Source organism: Perognathus longimembris, chromosome 2 (genome assembly GCF_023159225.1).
Source record: "Perognathus longimembris pacificus isolate PPM17 chromosome 2, ASM2315922v1, whole genome shotgun sequence".
In the NCBI taxonomy this organism is placed as follows: Eukaryota; Metazoa; Chordata; class Mammalia; order Rodentia; family Heteromyidae; genus Perognathus; species Perognathus longimembris.
In genome coordinates this window covers 33,984,533-34,004,038 of record NC_063162.1, presented here as the reverse complement: position 1 = coordinate 34,004,038, position 19,506 = coordinate 33,984,533, and the positions used below count along the sequence as shown (strand labels likewise).

The window sequence follows — 19,506 nt, the reverse complement described above, 5'->3', positions numbered from 1 at the left end:
AGAAAGATAAATTCAAATTATTATGTTGCTTACATAAAATATTGCAAATAATTGGGTTATTTTTTTCTCTACTAGAAAGGATAAAAAGACAAAGCTATAAATTTGTTTCAATTTTAGAACCAAACAACAGCTAAAGAAAATGTTACTTGGAAAATATCAGTGTCAGGGTTAACAGACTGCCCATCTGCACACTGAATAGAGCAAGTATACTTTGCATCCAGGTGACAACTATAATGTAGCTATGGTCCTTTTCAAGTCAAATGAATGGATTGAATTCCAGAAACAAAAATAAGCTATGTCCATGAAGATTTCTAGGTACATTTTTGTTTATGTGCTTGTTCCTTTGTATGTTTTTTTTTCTGCCAGTACTATTGCTTGAACTGAGGGTCTGTTTGTTCTCACTTAGGTTTTATTTTGCCGAAAGACTAGCGCTCTCTCAGTTGAGCCATGGCTCTGCTTCTGGCCTTTTGCTGATTAATTGGAGATACGAGTCTCAAAGACTTTCCTGACCTAGATAACTTCTAACTGTTGATCTCTAGATCTCAGCTTCCTGAGTAGCTAGGATATTAGGTGTGAGCTACAGGGAGGAGGGGTAGGGAAACTTAAGGTACATTTTTTTAAATGGAGGAGAAACCCTATATGATTAGCTACCAAGTGAGGTTTAAGTCATTTGGCCAAAGTGAGGGAAGCCTTGTGCTTATTTTGCATTTTGAAGATTATATATATAATGTATATATGCATATGTAAAAAGTGAGTAAATAGACTTTATAACAATGGATTCTTCTTATAGAAATGTCTCAAATCTCCTACCTATCCCTGAGAATTGTCCAGAGCTCTCCACCCAGGCAAGCTTCCATCAGCATATACAAATACTTGCTGTCTTTAAATGTTCGGTACAGCCTGCAAATAGCAAACATGAGAGTAGAGTAGTAGCATCAGTGTATTGTTAAAATATATACATTTTCAAGATTTAGAGTTTCAGCTTTTCTTAATTAACAGGTCGTAATTATACCTATTTATGATATACAGTAAGATGTAATACATAGACATATTGTTTAAAAGTCACACCAGAATATCTGGCATATCCATGGCCTCATATGTACAAAGTTAGTTAGCAGGATTTTGGTAAATATTGGTTTTCTAGTACACATTAACAGTATTGCATTGAACGTTTCAAAATAACTAAAAGAGAGGGTCATGAATGTCATTATTATAAAAACGTGTAAAGTTTTGACCACCCAGACTGCAGTCTTTACATTTTCCATGCATGAAATTATTTTTAAAAGGATGAAAAAATAATTCCCAAGTCACAGGTAGGGAAAAGAAGGCAATGGTCCATGAGTAAGGCCTTCACACCATAGGAAACTAGTTCTCACTTGAGATGGGCTAATTCATGTGTACATAGACAATGGAATTTCGTGAGATTTTATCAGTTCTAATTTTGCTGATGTCTTAAACATCAATTCTTAAATTATATATTATATATATGTAGACCAAATTTATAAATATAGATGTATAATTTTCACATAGTAGTTACTGAGGCTTATTTTCCACAAGTGCCACCATGGGCATATTGACAAGAGCTTCTTCTACATGTGAGAAATTATGTTATCCTCTCATGAGTGCTTTCAAACTACTGAGGTGGAAGGATTGGCTGTCATTATGAGTGTACTGAAGTCTGAAATGGGTCCTTGCACTTGCTAGGAAGCCACTTGACCATTTTAGCTCCGCTCACCCCAACATATTTGGCTCTTAGTTTGTTTTTGAGATAGAGTCTCAAGTCTTTCCCTAGGTTAGCCTCAAACAATGATCATACTATCTCTACCACCCGAGGAGCTGGGATTACAGATGTTTATCAGCTACCACTTGAGCGTTGAAATTTTCAAAACGTTATAGTTTGATTTTTTTGACAACTTTTATTTTTCTTTTAAGAGTTCTAGGGAAAACATTCTTTACTGAGAATCTTGTTCTCTTTGAAAGTATCAACAGGATAAAAATAAAAACTTTATTGCAAAAAATCAAACAGTATTTTCAAGTTTCTTTCTCAGATAAAACACACTAGAGGTGAGTGCAAGTGGCAGAGGGTGCGGTGGTTGGCCTGTCCCACCTGTCACGTATGCCCAGGGTGGGGTCTTTACCTGACTATGAAATCGGAATGAGCCCCCTGCATGATCTGCTTCTCCGAACGGATGTGCTCCTGCTGTCTCGTGTCCACGATGTGGCGTTTCTTGAGAATTTTCATTGCAAATGTTTTGGATTCTTCACTTTTCAACTGGACCTTAAAGATAGGTAGGCAGAAAGGATGACTGAGTAAAAGCTTGTTATAGATTCAGTATAACAGAGGGCACTTTTATCCTGAAAGTCACAGGTGTAGGAAGCATGTAAATGAATTCCAAGCACCAACCAAATCATACATACTGTCAATTCTTGCCAGAGTTCTGGAGCTGCAATGCCATCCATCTCATCCCATGGAAGCAGACACATTTTAACCAATTAGATTCAAGTGTATGAGACAAAGTGCGATAATTTGGGTCTCCTACTTCCTAGTCTTCAATCATTTCAAGAGTTACCAAATTTGATGATTGACCCTTGTCTCCACAGAAACTACATATGTATATACTGTCATTTCTTCTGTTTTCTACCTCAGTCTTCCCTTGCTTCCAATTAATGAGAAAAATAACTTGACCAAATATTTCAAGAGATTTTTGGAAACATTTTTTTCTCCACTCTCCATGACAAAGTGTTTTTTGTTTGATCTCCGCCTTATTCATTAAATTATATTATTTGAAGCTGGGCATCAGTGGCTCACACCTGTAATCCCAGATACTTAGGATGCTAAGATCTGAGAATCATGGTTCAAAGCCAGCTGGGACAGGAAAGACAATGAGACTCTTATCTCCAATTAACTACCAATAAGCTGGAAGTGGGGCTGTGGCTCAGTGACAGAGTGATGGCCTTGAATAAAAAATGGTTAGCAGCAGCACCCAGGCCCAGAGTTCAAGCCCCAAGACTGGCATACACACAAAAGTATATTAATTGGAGAGACCACCTCTGAGTCTAATATGTTCCCAAACAGCCCGTGCCTGGGAGGAGCCTACATGGGTTCATTGGCTCTAGATTTGCCATATAGACTTGGTAAAACCTGGGTCTTCCAAGGGATGCACCTCAGCTAGCTTGAGTGTTCACTTTGAGAAATTTCGACAGGAAAAAAGGAAAGGGGAGGGAAGAGGAAGGGGCAGAGCTAATCACTGATAGTGATATAAGAGAGTTAGCATTCAACATTCTCAAGCAGCAAAATCCTCATGATAACACCAAAAACAGCCCCATTATTCAGATCTAATGAAAGCTTTGGGGACATAACATGACAAGCTGGTTCTGTTCCTCAGTGGAAGTATAGCACTCCTCCCTTGACTTATGAATTATTTGCTGCTTCATCTGCAGGAAGAGCAACATTCTTAAGTGTCTTCTCCATATACACATGTACAGATTTAATTCAATCTGAGAGGACATTAATGTCACAAGTTCTTTTTGAGGGAGCAACAGGACACTTTAGATAAATGAATTTTGATTTGCTCTTGCCAATTGTGAATCTGTATGACAGATTGAAAGGAAAAACATGTATTTGAAGGAACAGCCAGACAATCTCAGTGAATGTTTTTAAATGACAGATTAGTGTGGTGCAAATAAATGTCACAGCCAATGTGAAAGCTCACTTCTAAGGCAAACCTGGGTACTCTAGTATAGTTCAATTATTAAAAGGAAAGATTCTCTTTATTAGGAACATACTTACTTATTATTTTCTGTATTAGAGACTGAACCTATGGCCTTCCTGAATGGTAGGTAAGTGCTTCACCACTTGCGCTAAACTCCAACCCTTTTGTTCTCACTTTCTGTTTGAAATAGACTCTCGCTGACCTCGTGAAGGGTGGACAGGAGCTAATTCTATTCCTCCTCCATGGATAGTGCATTCTCTAAATCTTACATACATTTGAGTTTAATAATCTTTAGATCAAAGCACTTCTCTTTAAATAAATGGCACCACTCTGTGGCTCCCATCAGCTCCCATCCCCATCCTTACTCCCTTTTGTGCTACTAAGAAAATAGTAAACACTTAAGAAGCTACTTTAAAAATTGCTTATGCTTATGTTACAGTGATTTAACTCCTACCACTCGAAGAAAGGGACAATACACAAGAAGTTCATACCCATTTCATGTTATAGGAAAACTGTTGTGCACGTTATCTTCAATTTGAAGCATGATATTGCCATTTGAATGAATGAACACTTGGACATGGTGAATCTTAAGATGTGAATTTCTGACATGGATTTTGGTCAGCCTTAACTGTCAGTCTCTAGCTGATGCCAACATAAAACCAGACTAAAGAAATAAGGTGATAATATCAACACATGAAAAAAGTTAGGGATATATTTGCTGGCTGGATTTGTATTTCAATTTATGGTTCCTTGATCCCTGAGGAAGTCATTGCCTTAAAAAAGTTTGTTTCCTAATGGGCTTAATATTTTTACCTGCAGGGAAGGTAGATTATGGGCAAGGTAAGGTTAAAATGGGCTTAGTATCATGGGCTGGAAGTTGGCCCCTAACCCATTTAACAAATCATTCATGGTTCCTTTTATACTATAGCTTTTTTCTTACTTGTTTTTGAAGAAAATTGTCTCCTGTACTAACTTAATTGACTACTTAAATTCAAAGCTTAAGCCAAGCACTGGGGGAAGCTCATGACTGTAATCCTAGCAACTCAAGAGGCTAAGATCTGAGGATTTCAGTTCAAAGCCAGCCATTGCGGGAAAGTCTATGGCCCATGAAAACACACACACACACTCACTCACACACACACACACACACACACACACACACACACACTTAAACCCAAGGCTTCCATTAACAATATCATATGTCTCACTGATAATTCCTATACAATATGGATCCAAATGGTACTTCCATGAACCACAGAAGAGGGTGCTAGTCTTGCCTTCACTTATGTAAGTTAATAGTACAGAGAAAGATGAAGCAGTGAATTGAGAAAACCTGATGTGCTAGTCTTCATTTTTCATTAGTCGTATAGCCCAGGCAGGCCTCAAATTCACTATATATCCTAACCTTGAATGCATGTAACCACCACTCACAACAGTAAATTTCACAATCAATCATGTAGTCTCACTGGATCTCAAGCCAACTGAAAACATAGGGCCAAACTATATTATTGGACATTGTCAGTGCACATGATATGTATTCTCTCTGCAAAGTGTCTTAACTATATTATACCTATGAAAATAGATGAACATGTGGTGATCTCTTGGAAAAAGGAGGAAATAATTGGAAATGGCACAACTGTAATTTAAGGAAACATGACAAGTTCATGGGGAAAGGATGACCTGCAGTTCACAGTAGATATGTATTTTATCAGGAGGTAGAGGTTGTATTTTCTCCAGTTGTCTCTACTATAAGGAAAAGGGGATCTGTTCCTGCTGTATTCTGTGTTATAAACTTCAAAACACATGGCATGGCATAAAAGCATCAGGGGCTTTTTCTGGAGCATGAAAGCAGACTGAGGCATAAAGCTATCTAGGCAGAGTCACCTTCGTCATAATGGCTGCCAAACAGAAGCAGTGAAAACTTTGTTCAAATAGCACCAGCTTTCCTTATTTTTGGATCTTTGTAATTTGGAAGTAATCTAGAAAAAAACTCAGTGACTGTTTGTCATCTAAGTAACCCATATTAAATACCAATTGAGATGATTTAATGTTGCATCCCCTACTGTAAATAAAAGCTTTATAAAAGGAAGAAGGGAGAGATAGCAAGACAAAGGGGATATACTGCCCCTAGGTTAATTGTACCACATTGCTGGACTGTCTCAATCTACTCCAGTTATACATAGTTCCTCACCAGAATCACCAAAACAGCCCAGAGCCCTATGCCAAAACTTCACCCCCCCAAAAAAAACAGTAAATAAACCACTAGACTAGAAATACATAAAAAGCTACATTGTTTCTTCTCCACCATTTTGCATAAATCCACTAAATACTCATGAAATTCAGGAAGAAACAATGACACAAAACTACTATACACAGGGCAGGTGGGAGTTGAGATTATTAAAATGGATTCTTAGAATGAAAACTGAACATAATTCAAAATTCTAGTGTGAGAAAATAAGCACAGGAAGGCAAAGTCTTGAGACACAAAGGTTGTCTGGATAAATATCTGGACCTAGGATGGGAATAGAAGAGATTTGAAAGGCAAAAGGTTCTAATTGAATTAAAGAACTTATTCTTTGAATTGTACTGTATGATGGAAAATGTATTTGCAAATTAAGCATTATAAGCTGCCTAAGAAATTTTTAAAGGAGAAAGGAATTTTTTAAATGTAAATTTGTAATTTCCAGTTCTTTATTGGTTTTAACTATGTGCTTAATTTATATTTTAAAGAACCAAATATTAGAAATGCATTTCCTCCTATTCTTATCTTTCAATGGTCCCTCACTAGCCAACAATTATTTATTCTTATCCCTGTAAAGTGGTATCACATTTAAAAAGATGTTATGCCTTCTGATGACTTCTCTACTAGCTATTTAGCCCAGCTTCTAAATTTATAAAGTCTTCATATTTTTAAAGAGTAGGTTCATAGGTCAACTTACACAAAATTATCATAATGATTGAAAAATTAACTCGACAGAATGATAAGTAATTCATTGGTAGTGAATTTTTAATATTTTAATAATGGGTAAACCATACACCTATTCAAGTCCATATTATCTCCCAGAGTCCCAGTATGATCCGTTTATAATGGGAGAAAAAAAATAAAACATATTGTAGTATCAAAATTGATTTTACACCAAATACTTTGAAAATTAACTAAGGTATGTGTACAGAGACAAGGCTTCCAATGGCCTATATTCTTTGGGCAACTAATTTACTAGTTAATAATATGGATATGAAGAAGCTGGAACATGTGTTGTAGGGGAGGGGGAGGGCCAGGGAAGAGTATTAGATGAGTGGAGAGAGGAAGGGTGAGTAAATCGAGTCATAATATTCAGTGTGCATATGTAAAAATGAAACTAAGTAAATTAAGAGGATGAGTGGGGTTGGGAGAGATGAGGGGAAATAATGGCAGTGGTGACATGATTGATAAGATGTATTCTACTCAGTGAACTGAAACCTCTTTGTACAACCACTTAAAGATAATAAAAATTAAGTGCTATATAAAAATTATTTATCACCAGCATAATGTATTTGGAATTTGTATCTAACACGAGTACTTCTAGGTGATGTTTTCATATTAAAAGTCATAAGTCACTGGGAATATGGCCTAGTGGCGAGTGCTTGACTCATATACATAAAGCCCTGAGTTCAATTCCTCAGCACCACATATATAGAAAATGGACAGAAGTGGTGCTGTGGCTCAAGTGGCAGAGTGCTAGCCTTGAGCAAAAAAAAAGCCAGGGACAGTGCTCAGACCCTGAGTTCAAGGCCCAGGACTGGCCAAAAAATAAAATAAAATAAAACTCATAAGTCTATTTTTTAATTAGTTGTCTCAATCAACTGGATGACCAGGAATCCTCTCTCATTTAAGGGAGCTGTATTTTTGCAGAACAGAGATGGCAATTTTTATTATCCCAATACAAATCTCTTTGGGCAGACTAAAGCCCTTCCAAATTCCAGCTGAGCTGAGTTACTAAATTTATTTTTTAAGTGGGGGAAGGGAGAATATTTTAAGCACTCAGAAAGCTTGAGGCTACAAATTAGTATCCTATTGTCAAACACATCTTCATAAGAAAAGTGGCAACTCTGTTATTAACTTATAGTTGTAAATTACAATAAAGTGTCAATTTCCATCTGAAGAAGATAAATACTCTAAGTTCTCAAGAATTCATATGTAATGAAATACTGAGATCTTTATATCAGAATTGCCTTTATCTGTCTTAAGAGAGAAACAAATGTCTCAGTCTGATTTTGCTTTTGCTTTTCAGTGATTGGGGTCTGAGCTCAGGACCTTGAACTTGCTAGGCAGGTGCTCTATGACATGGGACATATCCATACTTTTTCCTTGTCTATTTTTGGATAATGTCTAACTTTTTTTTCACCAGAGCTACCTAAGACTATATATTTCACAACAGGTACATGCTACCACCACCCCCAGCTTATGGATTGAGATGGATTCTCAACCATCTAACTTCAAACCATGATTCTTCAGACGATCATCTCCCAAGTAGTTGGGATTACAGGTGTGTGCTATCATGCCTTGACTCTTTGGTCTGTTTCTTTAAATCTCTTTCTCACTAATGATCCACAGTTTTATCTCTTATGTTTCTCTGAACTACATAATAACATCAGTGTATGAGTTAGCAGTTCAGTAAAGGTCTGAAATTTAAGAATGAGCCATAGTTTGTTTTAGAACATATAAATCAGAGAGAAGTAGTTTGTTCAAGTCTGAATGACACATGTCTAAATAATACACATAAGGCAGAAAGCAAAAGACGGATTATGCATTTAATGGAAATGTCAGTGTTAGAAAGCTTTTTAGTCACATGGTATAAAGATAAAGCATTGGTGGATGGGGAATTCAAGATTTTGGTTAGATATTTATACATATAATTTCCTATTTATAGATAACTCTGTCTTTCCTTTCTTCACTTTCCTTCTATATATATGTATATATAAATGTATATACTCCATAAGTTATAGATATGTATGGATATGCACATATATATGTGTAGGATACACATATATATCACATCTAGAGAGAACAGAAGGAGTCAGGCATAAAATTTTTAAAACAAATAAGTAGCGTATGCCTTTTCACTATGCCTTTTCACTCAACTTCAATTGACAATTTATTTCAACCCCTTATCAAATACATCAATAATTTTATTTCCTTTGTAACATGTCTTCAGGCTGCAAATCAGTTCCACAGCAAGTGAGAAGAAGTATTAAGTTGTAATAGATTTTATACAAATATAAAATATACTTTAATAAGTTAGTTTAAAAATAACTTAGTGGTTTCAGTTTATGTTATATTATTATATGTAAAGTAGTTAGATTAGACATATAAACTACTTTGTTCATGCAGATGTCGCATACCAAGCCACAGAGATGACCAAATAAATTCTATTAGTTTAGTCCCATTAGTACTATTTTTGGGTAGAGAAACCTCCTCACTCTTATAACTGACAGGGCATCTTGGCTGCTGTTAGGAATTAGAAACCACCAAACTTCTAATCTCATAGCTTGATCTTCAGCGTAATATGGTTAGTTTTGTGTGTGTGTGTGTGTGTATGTGTGTGTCTGTGTGTCTGTGTGTCTGTGTGTCTGTGTGTCTGTGTCTGTGTGTCCATGGGAGTTGCTGACAGGATGGGCAGAACATAATCTGCCAATTTAATGCATACAATCAATGAGCTAATCTAAATATATACAAAATTACCTGTTCACCGTATTCAGGAAGCAAGGTTAAACTATTTTCGTTTGTTTAAAAGGATATGACTGTCTACTACCGTCTAATGTATACAAAGGGTCTGTTTTCCCTTCTCATTGAAAGGATAAGACATTTAAAGTGCTTAAATAAAAGGTTTTCAAGTGTTTCACTAAAATTTTCATCCTGGAGCAAAGTAAACCATCTTAGACAGATGAGGAGATATATTTATTTTGGGGAACAGAATTTCCTAAAAATAGCCTGCCTAGCCACCTCAATAGTGTGTGTTTTATTTATATTGTGGATGGAAAGAAGTTAGAGCTCAGCTGGTGTTTATATACCTTCTGTATATTTTCAATCACCTGTTTCTTCTTGCAATTCTAATCTCTATTAAGAATTACTAGGGCTGGGAGTATGGCCTAGTGGCAAGAGTGCTTGCCTCCTACACATGAAGCTCTCAGTTCGATTCCCCAGCACCACACCACATATATGGAAAACGGCCAGAGGGGGCGCTGTGGCTCAAGTGGCAGAGTGCTAGCCTTGAGCAAGAAGAGGCCAGGGACAGTGCTCAGGCCCTGAGTCCAAGGCCCAGGACTGGCCAAAAAAAAAAAAAAAAAAAAAAAAAAAAATTACTAGTTATGCTCTACTAGTTCACGATCTAATAATATTACACACCATTATACTTCCACTCCAGTCTGCACAGTGCCTCAGGGTACTGTGCCATGTGTCCATTTATGTAGTAACCTTTGCCTGGAGTGGCCTTTCCCCAGCTGCTCATTTAAATTTCCAACCCCTGGCTACTGTTCTCTCTATCCTCCAAGGACCTTGTCTGCTCCTTCAACTACAAATGACCTCATTCCTACAGGAATGCCAAGAGCTTCCCTGTGTAATTTATGATGTAATGCAATCCTACAGGATTTTGTTTGTCAGTTTTCAATATGTCAAACTTATCTTCTTAGGGGCAGTAAGAAATTCCTTGAGGGCTGGATTCAAACCTGATATTTCTGGATATGAACAGAATAGTGTTTTTTAAGTATTTTTTTTTTTGCTAAATGTGATGTGATTACAAATTTGCTAGGTATAAAACATTTATCACAGAAAATAATAAGCCATATGTGAACCAAATTTTAACTTTAGGATGGAGTACTTTACCATCTTAAGCCTTTGGAAAAGATATCTCCATAGAGATCGCTCTGGAATCTTTCTTCATTTTTCTAAATATTTATTTTCTTTGGGGGAAGAGGCACTGATAATTATTTTATGGTGGGATACTAATTCCAAGTACCTTTAATGAAAGTAGTGCATTTCAAGAGAGAGTTGTCAAATAAATTCCTGGAAATTCAAAAGATGTATAAGAAATAACCTGTCTCATTTGAGTTCATTCATGTAGCATAACTGGATTATAGTGTAAAAAATAAAATATATTCATCAGTTACAAGCTGAACTAATGTTTTATTTTAATTTGTTAGCATATGTCAAAGTTTACTGGTTGTAATTTCTACTTAGAATGTATCTTGTTATTTTAGGAATGTTAATGTGTTGATATTGTACCTGTTAATGTTCTATTGCCTTTTATTGGATTGGACCTTCATAATTATTTTAAACACAACTATAAATTGAAAATTATTCCTTTAAGAAAATTACAAAGAAGAAAAGGCTATGCTAAAAGGAGGCAATCCTCAATCCATGTTACATGTTTATTTGTTTTAATTGCCTGAGAATACAAGGAAGAATCAAGCTTCCTTGGGAGTCTACTTCAGGCTCAAGTCGTGCCTGCTGCCCAGCAATCCCACAGCTATTCTATTTCATTGCTGTGTGACTTGGCATAAGAAGGCTTTTGAAATGTTTTCATCTTACATGGGGCTTCCCTTCGGAGTTAAGCAGCTCACCTTTCATATTTATGGAAAAAAAATAACTCTCAGTTGAGCAATGAGTTTATCACCTTCCTTCTTGCTTAATCACCTCTTAAGCACTCTGCTTGCTGGTAAATGAATCATGTCCCCAGGCAGGTCAAAAAAACTTGATGAGAGCAATATGATTGCCATTTTATATAATGAAGAGACCCTGCTTACACTACATACATGAGCTTGTGTGACAGTGGGATTTATGGCCCTTGCAACTTGCTAAAATATCAGCCCTTCTTGTGCAACCTGACTGCAACTTTCATAAACTTGAATGGATTCACAGGAATTTTGAGCAGTAACCTTGTACTCCCCATTAGCAAGCATGAGGTCCTTATTATGTCTGATAGAGGTGGCAGGGTTTAAGAAGATTGGGAAGAATTAGAGGTGACTTGGCAGTTATCATGGAAAATGGTTCCCTACCTTAGGGTTAAGATGGGGGGGGGGAGGAGGATTTTTCAACTAGCAGAGAAATGGATAGATAAAAGCAGGGTACCTCAGGTGCACACCACTTTGGCATGAAGAAGATTGAAAACCGTTTCCCATCTCTTTTCATGGCAGACCAGAAAATAAAAAGCTGTAGTAATTTGAGGAATGTAATAGAAGCTATATTTGAAGGCCATTAAAAGACATCAGGGTTTTACTTGTATTAAAGAAATACTCATATACTCATACTTTCAGGGCTTGACTACTAATTGTTCCATTCTTTTGCTTTTTGTAAAATAGATGTAACTGAAAATGATGAATTGACATTGCACATTTTATGAAGAATGGAAATGTTGATTGGAGATAGCACTTTTTAACAATAAATAACCATTATTATTATTATACAAAATTAACAATAGTGAAATGATATTGATCTACACTGTTTGGGAGGAATTTAGCTCACTCTTTATTTTTAAACAGAACTTTAATTTTTATTTTATTTATTTATTTATTTATTTATTTATTTATTTATTTATTTATTTATTTATTGCCAGTCCTGGGCCTTGGACTCTGGGCCTGAGCATTGTCCCTGGCTTCTTTTGGCTCAAGGATGGCACTCTGCTACTTGAGCCACAGCACCACTTCTGGCTGTTTTCTGTATATGTGGTGTTGGGGAATTGAACCCAGGGCTTCATGTATACAAGGCAAGCATTCTTGCCACTAGGCCATATTCCCAGCCCAGCTCACTCTTTCTTTGCAACTCTGTGAGACACATGTTCTATTAGCATCTTCACTGTAGAGGTGAGGAAAGTGAGACTAAGGACATTTAAATTAATGACTAAGCAAACACCGTGAATAAGAACTGAAATCAGAGATTCTAATTCCAGAATTTTAGCTTTTAGCTACTGTATTATACTGTTTATTTCTTTCTTCTACACACATTGCCAGTAAAATAGGATAAAATATTTAGAGAAAGGGGAATCTCTGAAAGTTGGACAGAAACAAACATGTATAGTAGCTCATCAGTAAATATATTTTAGATATGTGTTTAGTTCAGGTTCTTGAGTTCTAGCAGAATGCACCTAAAGCTAAGGTGTATTTTTGGTGGTGTGGTGGTGATGTTGGTGGTTGTTGATAGTAGACAGAATCTCAATACTTTCAGAAGCCAAAATGACAGAAAAATGTTTCTAGCTCTTTAATGACAAACTAGACTTAGTCCATGTGTTTACAGTATTTATTCTTTACACTTTTCTTGTAAAATCCAGATTACCTCTAGTCTTCTTTCAGAGCAGCTATGAGGGAGGAATTACTCATGGACATGAAGTCAATTTGAGGATGACAAAGTCGGGTTCAAATGAAAGGTTGATAATGTTAGTGAGGACATAATAAAATATGAATAAAAATATGTTTGTGCTCAAGTTTCATCGTATGAATTATGATTTATAATGCTTCAGGTATTTAATTGATGCCTTCCTGCTCCTCTAATCCTTCCAAGCATTGTGCACCTCTAGCATTAAATTTTATTTTTGAGTGCATATGATACTCCCACCCAGGAAACAGTGAGCCTCCAGAGTCAGAAGTTATTTTCTATTAAAATTTATATGTCTCTTTTTAGAGCTCATCATACTTATATATAATAAGTGTTGTAGAGTGAGAATGATCCAAGAATATTGAGTTCATGTCTCTGTCTTTCCTGTCATTGTTTCTATATATTATCTAAATGTGGTTTGATTATCGAGGACACATTTTGGATTGCTAAGTAAATAGATGGTTTCTAAAACTTAAAGCAGCCACCACCACAGACTAGGGACTGGTTAAAAAAAAAGTCTGTGTTTGATTTGCAGAAATATTTTCTGACAGCAGATACTTCTCTAAAAGGAGAAATCGCACTAAAAATTGGTCTAAAGCATCTGGACTATTTTCACTTACAATATCCAAAATCACCTTCCGTATTTCATGAGCATTCCTGTTAAATGAACAGGGTTATCTCACTGTTTTATAGTAATGCTAGAAGTATAAAAGAAGAATAACATAAGAGAGAACTGAATCATTTCACTAAAAGTGATACTTTAAAGATAATTTTTAATTCCAAAAGCCATATTATGAACAGGTCACATTGACCTGTTCCCTTCTTATAGAGCATGGACATAAAATTTCATATAGGATATAGTGGGAAGGAAAGAAGTACAAATTATTGCTGTTCAAAGATAATGGTCATGAACAGGACATGTCTGACAGGAGACTAAATTCAGATATGCCAAAAGTGCTTTATGAGATGGATCAGATAACTTTAGAGCTATATTTCCATTGTTCATTACTGGATATTTACTACAAACTTTTAGATTCATTCAATGAATCTGAAATTTCTTATACATTCATCTCCAAAATTGAAAATAAATTACTTAGAAATATTCCAATTCTGAAAAATACTCCTGCCTCAATATTTATCAGAACTGACAAATGATAAAAGTTAATAAAGGCTGAGAACTCTAGAAACAGTATATTATTATACAAAATCACACAAATATAGTCCACATGTCACATAGTGATGAATAACTACATTTTTAGCTCTAATAGTAATGATAGCTCAAAATTAAATTGTGAAAATATCCATACCCAATTGAGATTTCATAATCTTATGCCTGGAATAATTATAAAATCCTATTATAAAATTGAAGTATAATTTTTGGTATTGTACAATAAAAATCCAGGTCAATATTAACATTAAGCTAATGACTGTTAGGTCTAACCTGTAAGCATTACATACTTCTTATTATCATGGTCAATGATATGTATAGAGTAAATATGTGGTCTGAGAATTATATTGCTTACGGAACCTTCTAACACTGATAAGTATGATCCTGCATGTGACATTTTCAGAGGACAGTGAAGAAAAATTTTCTGTCATTACAGTAGAGATTGGCTCTGCCACCACTTTCCTAACAGTGAGTGGTGTGGATATTGCTCGATGATATCCTGTTATCTTAGTGTTCATCTGCTGCATAAACACACAAGACTGTAAACCAATCCTGGTAAGGAAGTCCACCCTCTGTTCTAACTATATGTCCCAATACCTCCGGATCAAAAGCATTCATCTATAATGTTGTCAATATACCTTTACTGGCTATGTGAAGAATTATAACTTTCCACTAAAGAATAAATCTAAAGCTACATCAATTGATAGGAAGTTTCTCTAAACCTTTACATGGGTTTTACTCACATATCTGAAATCATCAGATACATGCTCTGGATTCCTATCAGAAACAGTTATTTGTTACTTTATCTCTAACCAATATTAAGGGAAAGAAGAATGCAAATTCAATTGATTACATCATTACTCTAGAATATTATTTTGTAGTACTTAAGAACTAGCCTATTATACCACCTGTCAAAATCCAAAATCCCAATTGCACCACAAATGTCAAAAATAGCCTTAGGTCATTTTACCTTTATGGAAGGGGATTTCTCGTGGCCTCCAATGGCAACACTAACTGCTTACTATACTACACAGAGTCTCCGGGAGTTCCTAGCATGCTATACTAGTGTCTGATGTCAAGAATTCTTCTGTGTTCAGCAAAAATTTGTAAAGGCATACTCAAATAGGGTATGTAGCTTCATAGTCTTGGAATGCAACTAACCAGGCCACCTGAATATACTTATTATTTTTCTTTTTTTTTTTTCCAAATTTTTATTATCAAACTGATGTACAGGGAGGTTACAGTTTCATATGTTAGGCATTGGATACATTACTTGTACTGTTTGTTACCTCATCCCACTTATTATTTTTTCTAATTTTTATTTGAGTTGAAAATTATTGTTCCTAAAAATTCAAAACAGAGTGTACTCTCACTTTGTATGTACTACATTCATAAAATGTGTTTAACAAAAATTCATACAAAAGTGTCTTCAATATCTTCTTCAGCAGGGAGTACTTTGTGTTTGTGTATAAAGAATGTATGAAACAAACTACATAAAATACTACAATCACAATAACCTCAATTAGTACTTATGATTACACAGCCATAGAATTACTAGTTAACCATGTAGATAGTCTATGTATATATGGCAATATAGATTGTTGTCCACTTCCTTTGATATGTATTTAAATTTATACCTAAATTATTATAATTACCATTAGATTTTGTAATCGTTAGTGAATACTGCTTATAGTGAAGGAAGCAAATAAAAGATACCAGAAAATCAGCTGAGTAAACAATATTTTAATTTTGCACTGAGTAACTGTGTTTACCTTTCATTTACTATGAAAAGATAAAAGGTGATTTCATATTAATTAATCACTTCTATTCACTTAGTATAATGATAATACAGCACAGCCCCACTTCATCAACGACTCTGACATGCCTGCATACATTTATTTTATTCTAACTTTGAAACAAGAGTAAAGAATGACAAGAGAGAGAGGGGAAAAAAAACACAACAGAGAAGGAAACCTTAGGCAAGCAAGGAGGGGAAGCATACGAGGAGACAGAGGCTTTCAAAAATGTTTAAAGAGTGATCACCTACCAGTTCTACTCGGCCAAATCCTCCAACTCCCAAGGTATCAATGATGTTGAAATCTGACAGCTTCAGGTTGGCGAAGAAAGCAGCTTCAGCTTCATATCTGGATTTTTTGATGCGAAAAAATGGAAATTTCTTAGAGGTGCATACACGAGGTCTAGGTACAACTGAACTGGAATGACATGACTCTGAAACAGGCTTTACCTGCTTATATTCCATCTTGTTTTTAGAGTCTGTACTTTCTCACAACATAATTTTTTTTTTGGTCCCAGTTATGCAGAATAACACAGATTTGTACTCGTTTTTTTTTGTTTTCAAAGTAGAAAAATACAAAGTACCTACTCCATGCCAGTCAAGTGACTGATTTAAGGTCAGTTATCGAATCTAGTTTACATCTCAGTATTTTTCTACGCGTCTTCTTATGAGCATGGATTGTTTGACTTGTTCTTTGTTGGTTTTGCTTTGGATTTTTTGGATTGGCTTGGTTTTGTCTTTGCTGTTCAGATATTGGATGGCAGTTTTTCATTAGTTTTCCCTTATCCACAGGCTGGCAGTGCCTCCTATGAATGTTTATTAAATGCAGCAAGATCACGAAGGTCTCTGGAGCAAAATCGCAGCCAGGTTTTATGCAAACAGATCCGAAAGGCTGAGGATTGATCTGCCAGCATCTGAAATGGAGGATTTCAGGAGCATATCCACATTCCTAAAGGCAGGTCTTCCCTGCAATTCTATGAACCCACTGCAATCACAGTGTCTTTACACTGGCAAGTTTCTTATACGAGTGGTGAGAAGCATAGTCTAGTGTTCCAAAAGACTAACAGTGCACACATGCGAATCTGACACATGTGAGTGGCCAAAATAAGCATCTCCCAATGAGAGGGAGTGAATGTGAGCTGCTTAAAATAGCTCCCTGTTAAAGGCCCAACTATTTTTAGAAAGGGCAGGAAGGTGTAAAGATGAAGATGATCTTCCCACTCAACTAAAGCCAGATCAGGGAATAATTCAGCTGTCTTAGAATTAAAGGGTTGAACAGCTATTCCTCCTCCATGACCTTCCACCCAACAGTGCTTGATTCTGTCTTATACTATACATAGAACATGATGGATATACTTGAGAATGACACCAATCTGGATTGTGTAACATCAACATTTGAGGTGAATCAGCCATAGGCATGTTTGGTGTTAGGATAATGTGACATTTTAGGTATTTCACTAGAGTCAAGCACAATTTGAGACTGTACTTGGGAGACAAGTGAAAGAATCCTTATCCCTCTTCATATTACAACCACAGTTTTGGTTTTGTGAACATGTTTATTGTCGGCAGAGTCCCAGAATTTAAAAAAGTGAAATATAAATGAAAAAATGTTATTTTTTATTGTCTTGCGAAGTAATATCAACTCCCTCTAACAAACTTTTGTACCCACTAGTCAATTCTAATAATCCTGTGGATCTCTCTTATTAACAACACAATCAAAAGATCAACACAGTATATGAGGACCTAGTTTACGAGGATGGAGCTTAGAGGCAGATGGTACATGTACATTTCTAACATTCCAACTAGCTTGCTCTCTATGCTTTGAGAAAATGAAACTCCATTCCTTTTAAACAGCCAGTGACATAATTGACTCCAACAGGTGCTTTAAGAGGACATTTGTTGGGATCAAACTCCTTGGTAGTCTATAATGGTCAAGTATTTATTGGTGAACTAGATAATCAAATCCTTCATAATATTGCTATTTTTTTGAAAAATTGAAATGATGTTTCTAAAATGCTTTAAAACTCATGCACATGCTATTTTACCAGTCTCATAAAACAAATATAGAACAGTCCACAAAAGTCTTAAATAAATTGTTGTATAAGAGATACATGGATGGAATCTTTGTGTGTATGTTGTGTGTTTGGGGGTGTCTGTGTTTATGTACATGTGTATATGTGTTTGTGTACATGCATGTGTGTGTATCAGTTCAGTGGCTTAAACTTCAGACCTGGGTGTTGTCCCTGAACATTTTTCTTCGAGGCTAGCACTATACCACTAGAGCCACATCTCTACTTCTTGCTTTCTTTTTTTTTTTTGTTTTTTTTTTTTTTTGTTTTTGGTAGCCGGAGATAACTCTCATGGACTTTGCTGCTTGGCTGGCTTCAAACTACTATTTAAATCTCCTGAGGAACTAGGGTTACAGGTGGGAGCCACTGGTGCCTGACATAGATGAATTCTTGCTCTTTTTTTTTTTAATTGCTGAGTTGTTAAGACATTAATTTTATTTAATTAATATCTTTCTTACTTAAAAAATAACATGTTGAGTTGAAAACCCTTTGTCCAAATATGTAAACATATTTAAAACAAAATAAGGACATGAGTCAGTAAACTATATAGGAAAGCATAGTCTACTTAAGATGTTTCTAAAGCTTCTTCTTTTCATTAATTATGCAATCATCATACATGTTCACAATAAATTCTAAAACCTGTAAGTTCAAAAGTGTAATGGAAATTCAGTAAGAAACATAGTTTCTAATGCCTACTTATTTAAAAAAAAGGGGGGGGAAATGAACATAGAGCTTATTCTTAAATGGTCCTTTGCGAGGTATAAAAAATTGACTGGAAATATTTAATTAAAATAACAACAATAGTATTTTAGTGTAGTATGGACCCTTTTCCCAGAAAAGTATGAATGTTGCCATATGTGTTGTGCTTATAAATACTGAAAGCTTACAAAGCCCCAAATCAGATTAACAAAACAGTAGAAAGTGAGGTTCTGGCCCAACAGTACAGTTCATGTTTAGTATGCATAAGGCACCAGGTTCAATTCACAGCTTAAAACAAAGAAATAGAAAAGAAAGGAAAAGGAAAGGAAGGGGATGGAAACAAGCTGAGCACTCATGGCTCAAACGTCTTTCTAATCCTAGCTATTCAGGAGGCTGAGATCTGAGGATCCCAGTTCAAAGCCAGCCCAGGAAGGAAAGTCTGTGAGACTCCTATCCTCAAGTAATCACCAGAAAACCAAAAGTGGCCCTGTGGTTCAACATGGTAGTGCTGAGCAAAAAGCTCAGGTACAGTGTCCAGGCTCTGAGTTCAAGCCCCTGTAACTGACAAAATAAAATAAAAAAGAAATGAAAACAACCAAACAACAAAGACATGAGACTAGCTAGCTGTGCAATAAGTGATTTAAAATGTTGGGAAAAAGACAGGTGTATGGTATCATTTCTCAAAAAGTTCTCATGATAATATTTATCTAGGACTA

General features: G+C 35.7%; 1 protein-coding gene across 2 annotated transcripts in view; it reads right to left on the bottom strand.

Annotated features, from left to right (window-relative positions):
• Prkg1 (protein kinase cGMP-dependent 1) overlaps nucleotides 1-19,506 on the bottom strand; it is a 919,569-nt gene that overhangs the window by 15,535 nt on the left and 884,528 nt on the right. For both annotated transcript variants that reach the window (XM_048338777.1, XM_048338779.1), the window contains 3 exons: nucleotides 16,275-16,371; nucleotides 2,139-2,278; nucleotides 811-900 (listed from right to left, as the gene is read on the bottom strand). In XM_048338777.1, coding sequence (XP_048194734.1) covers nucleotides 811-900; nucleotides 2,139-2,278; nucleotides 16,275-16,371 — 327 coding nt within the window. The remainder of the gene's footprint in view (nucleotides 1-810; nucleotides 901-2,138; nucleotides 2,279-16,274; nucleotides 16,372-19,506) is intronic.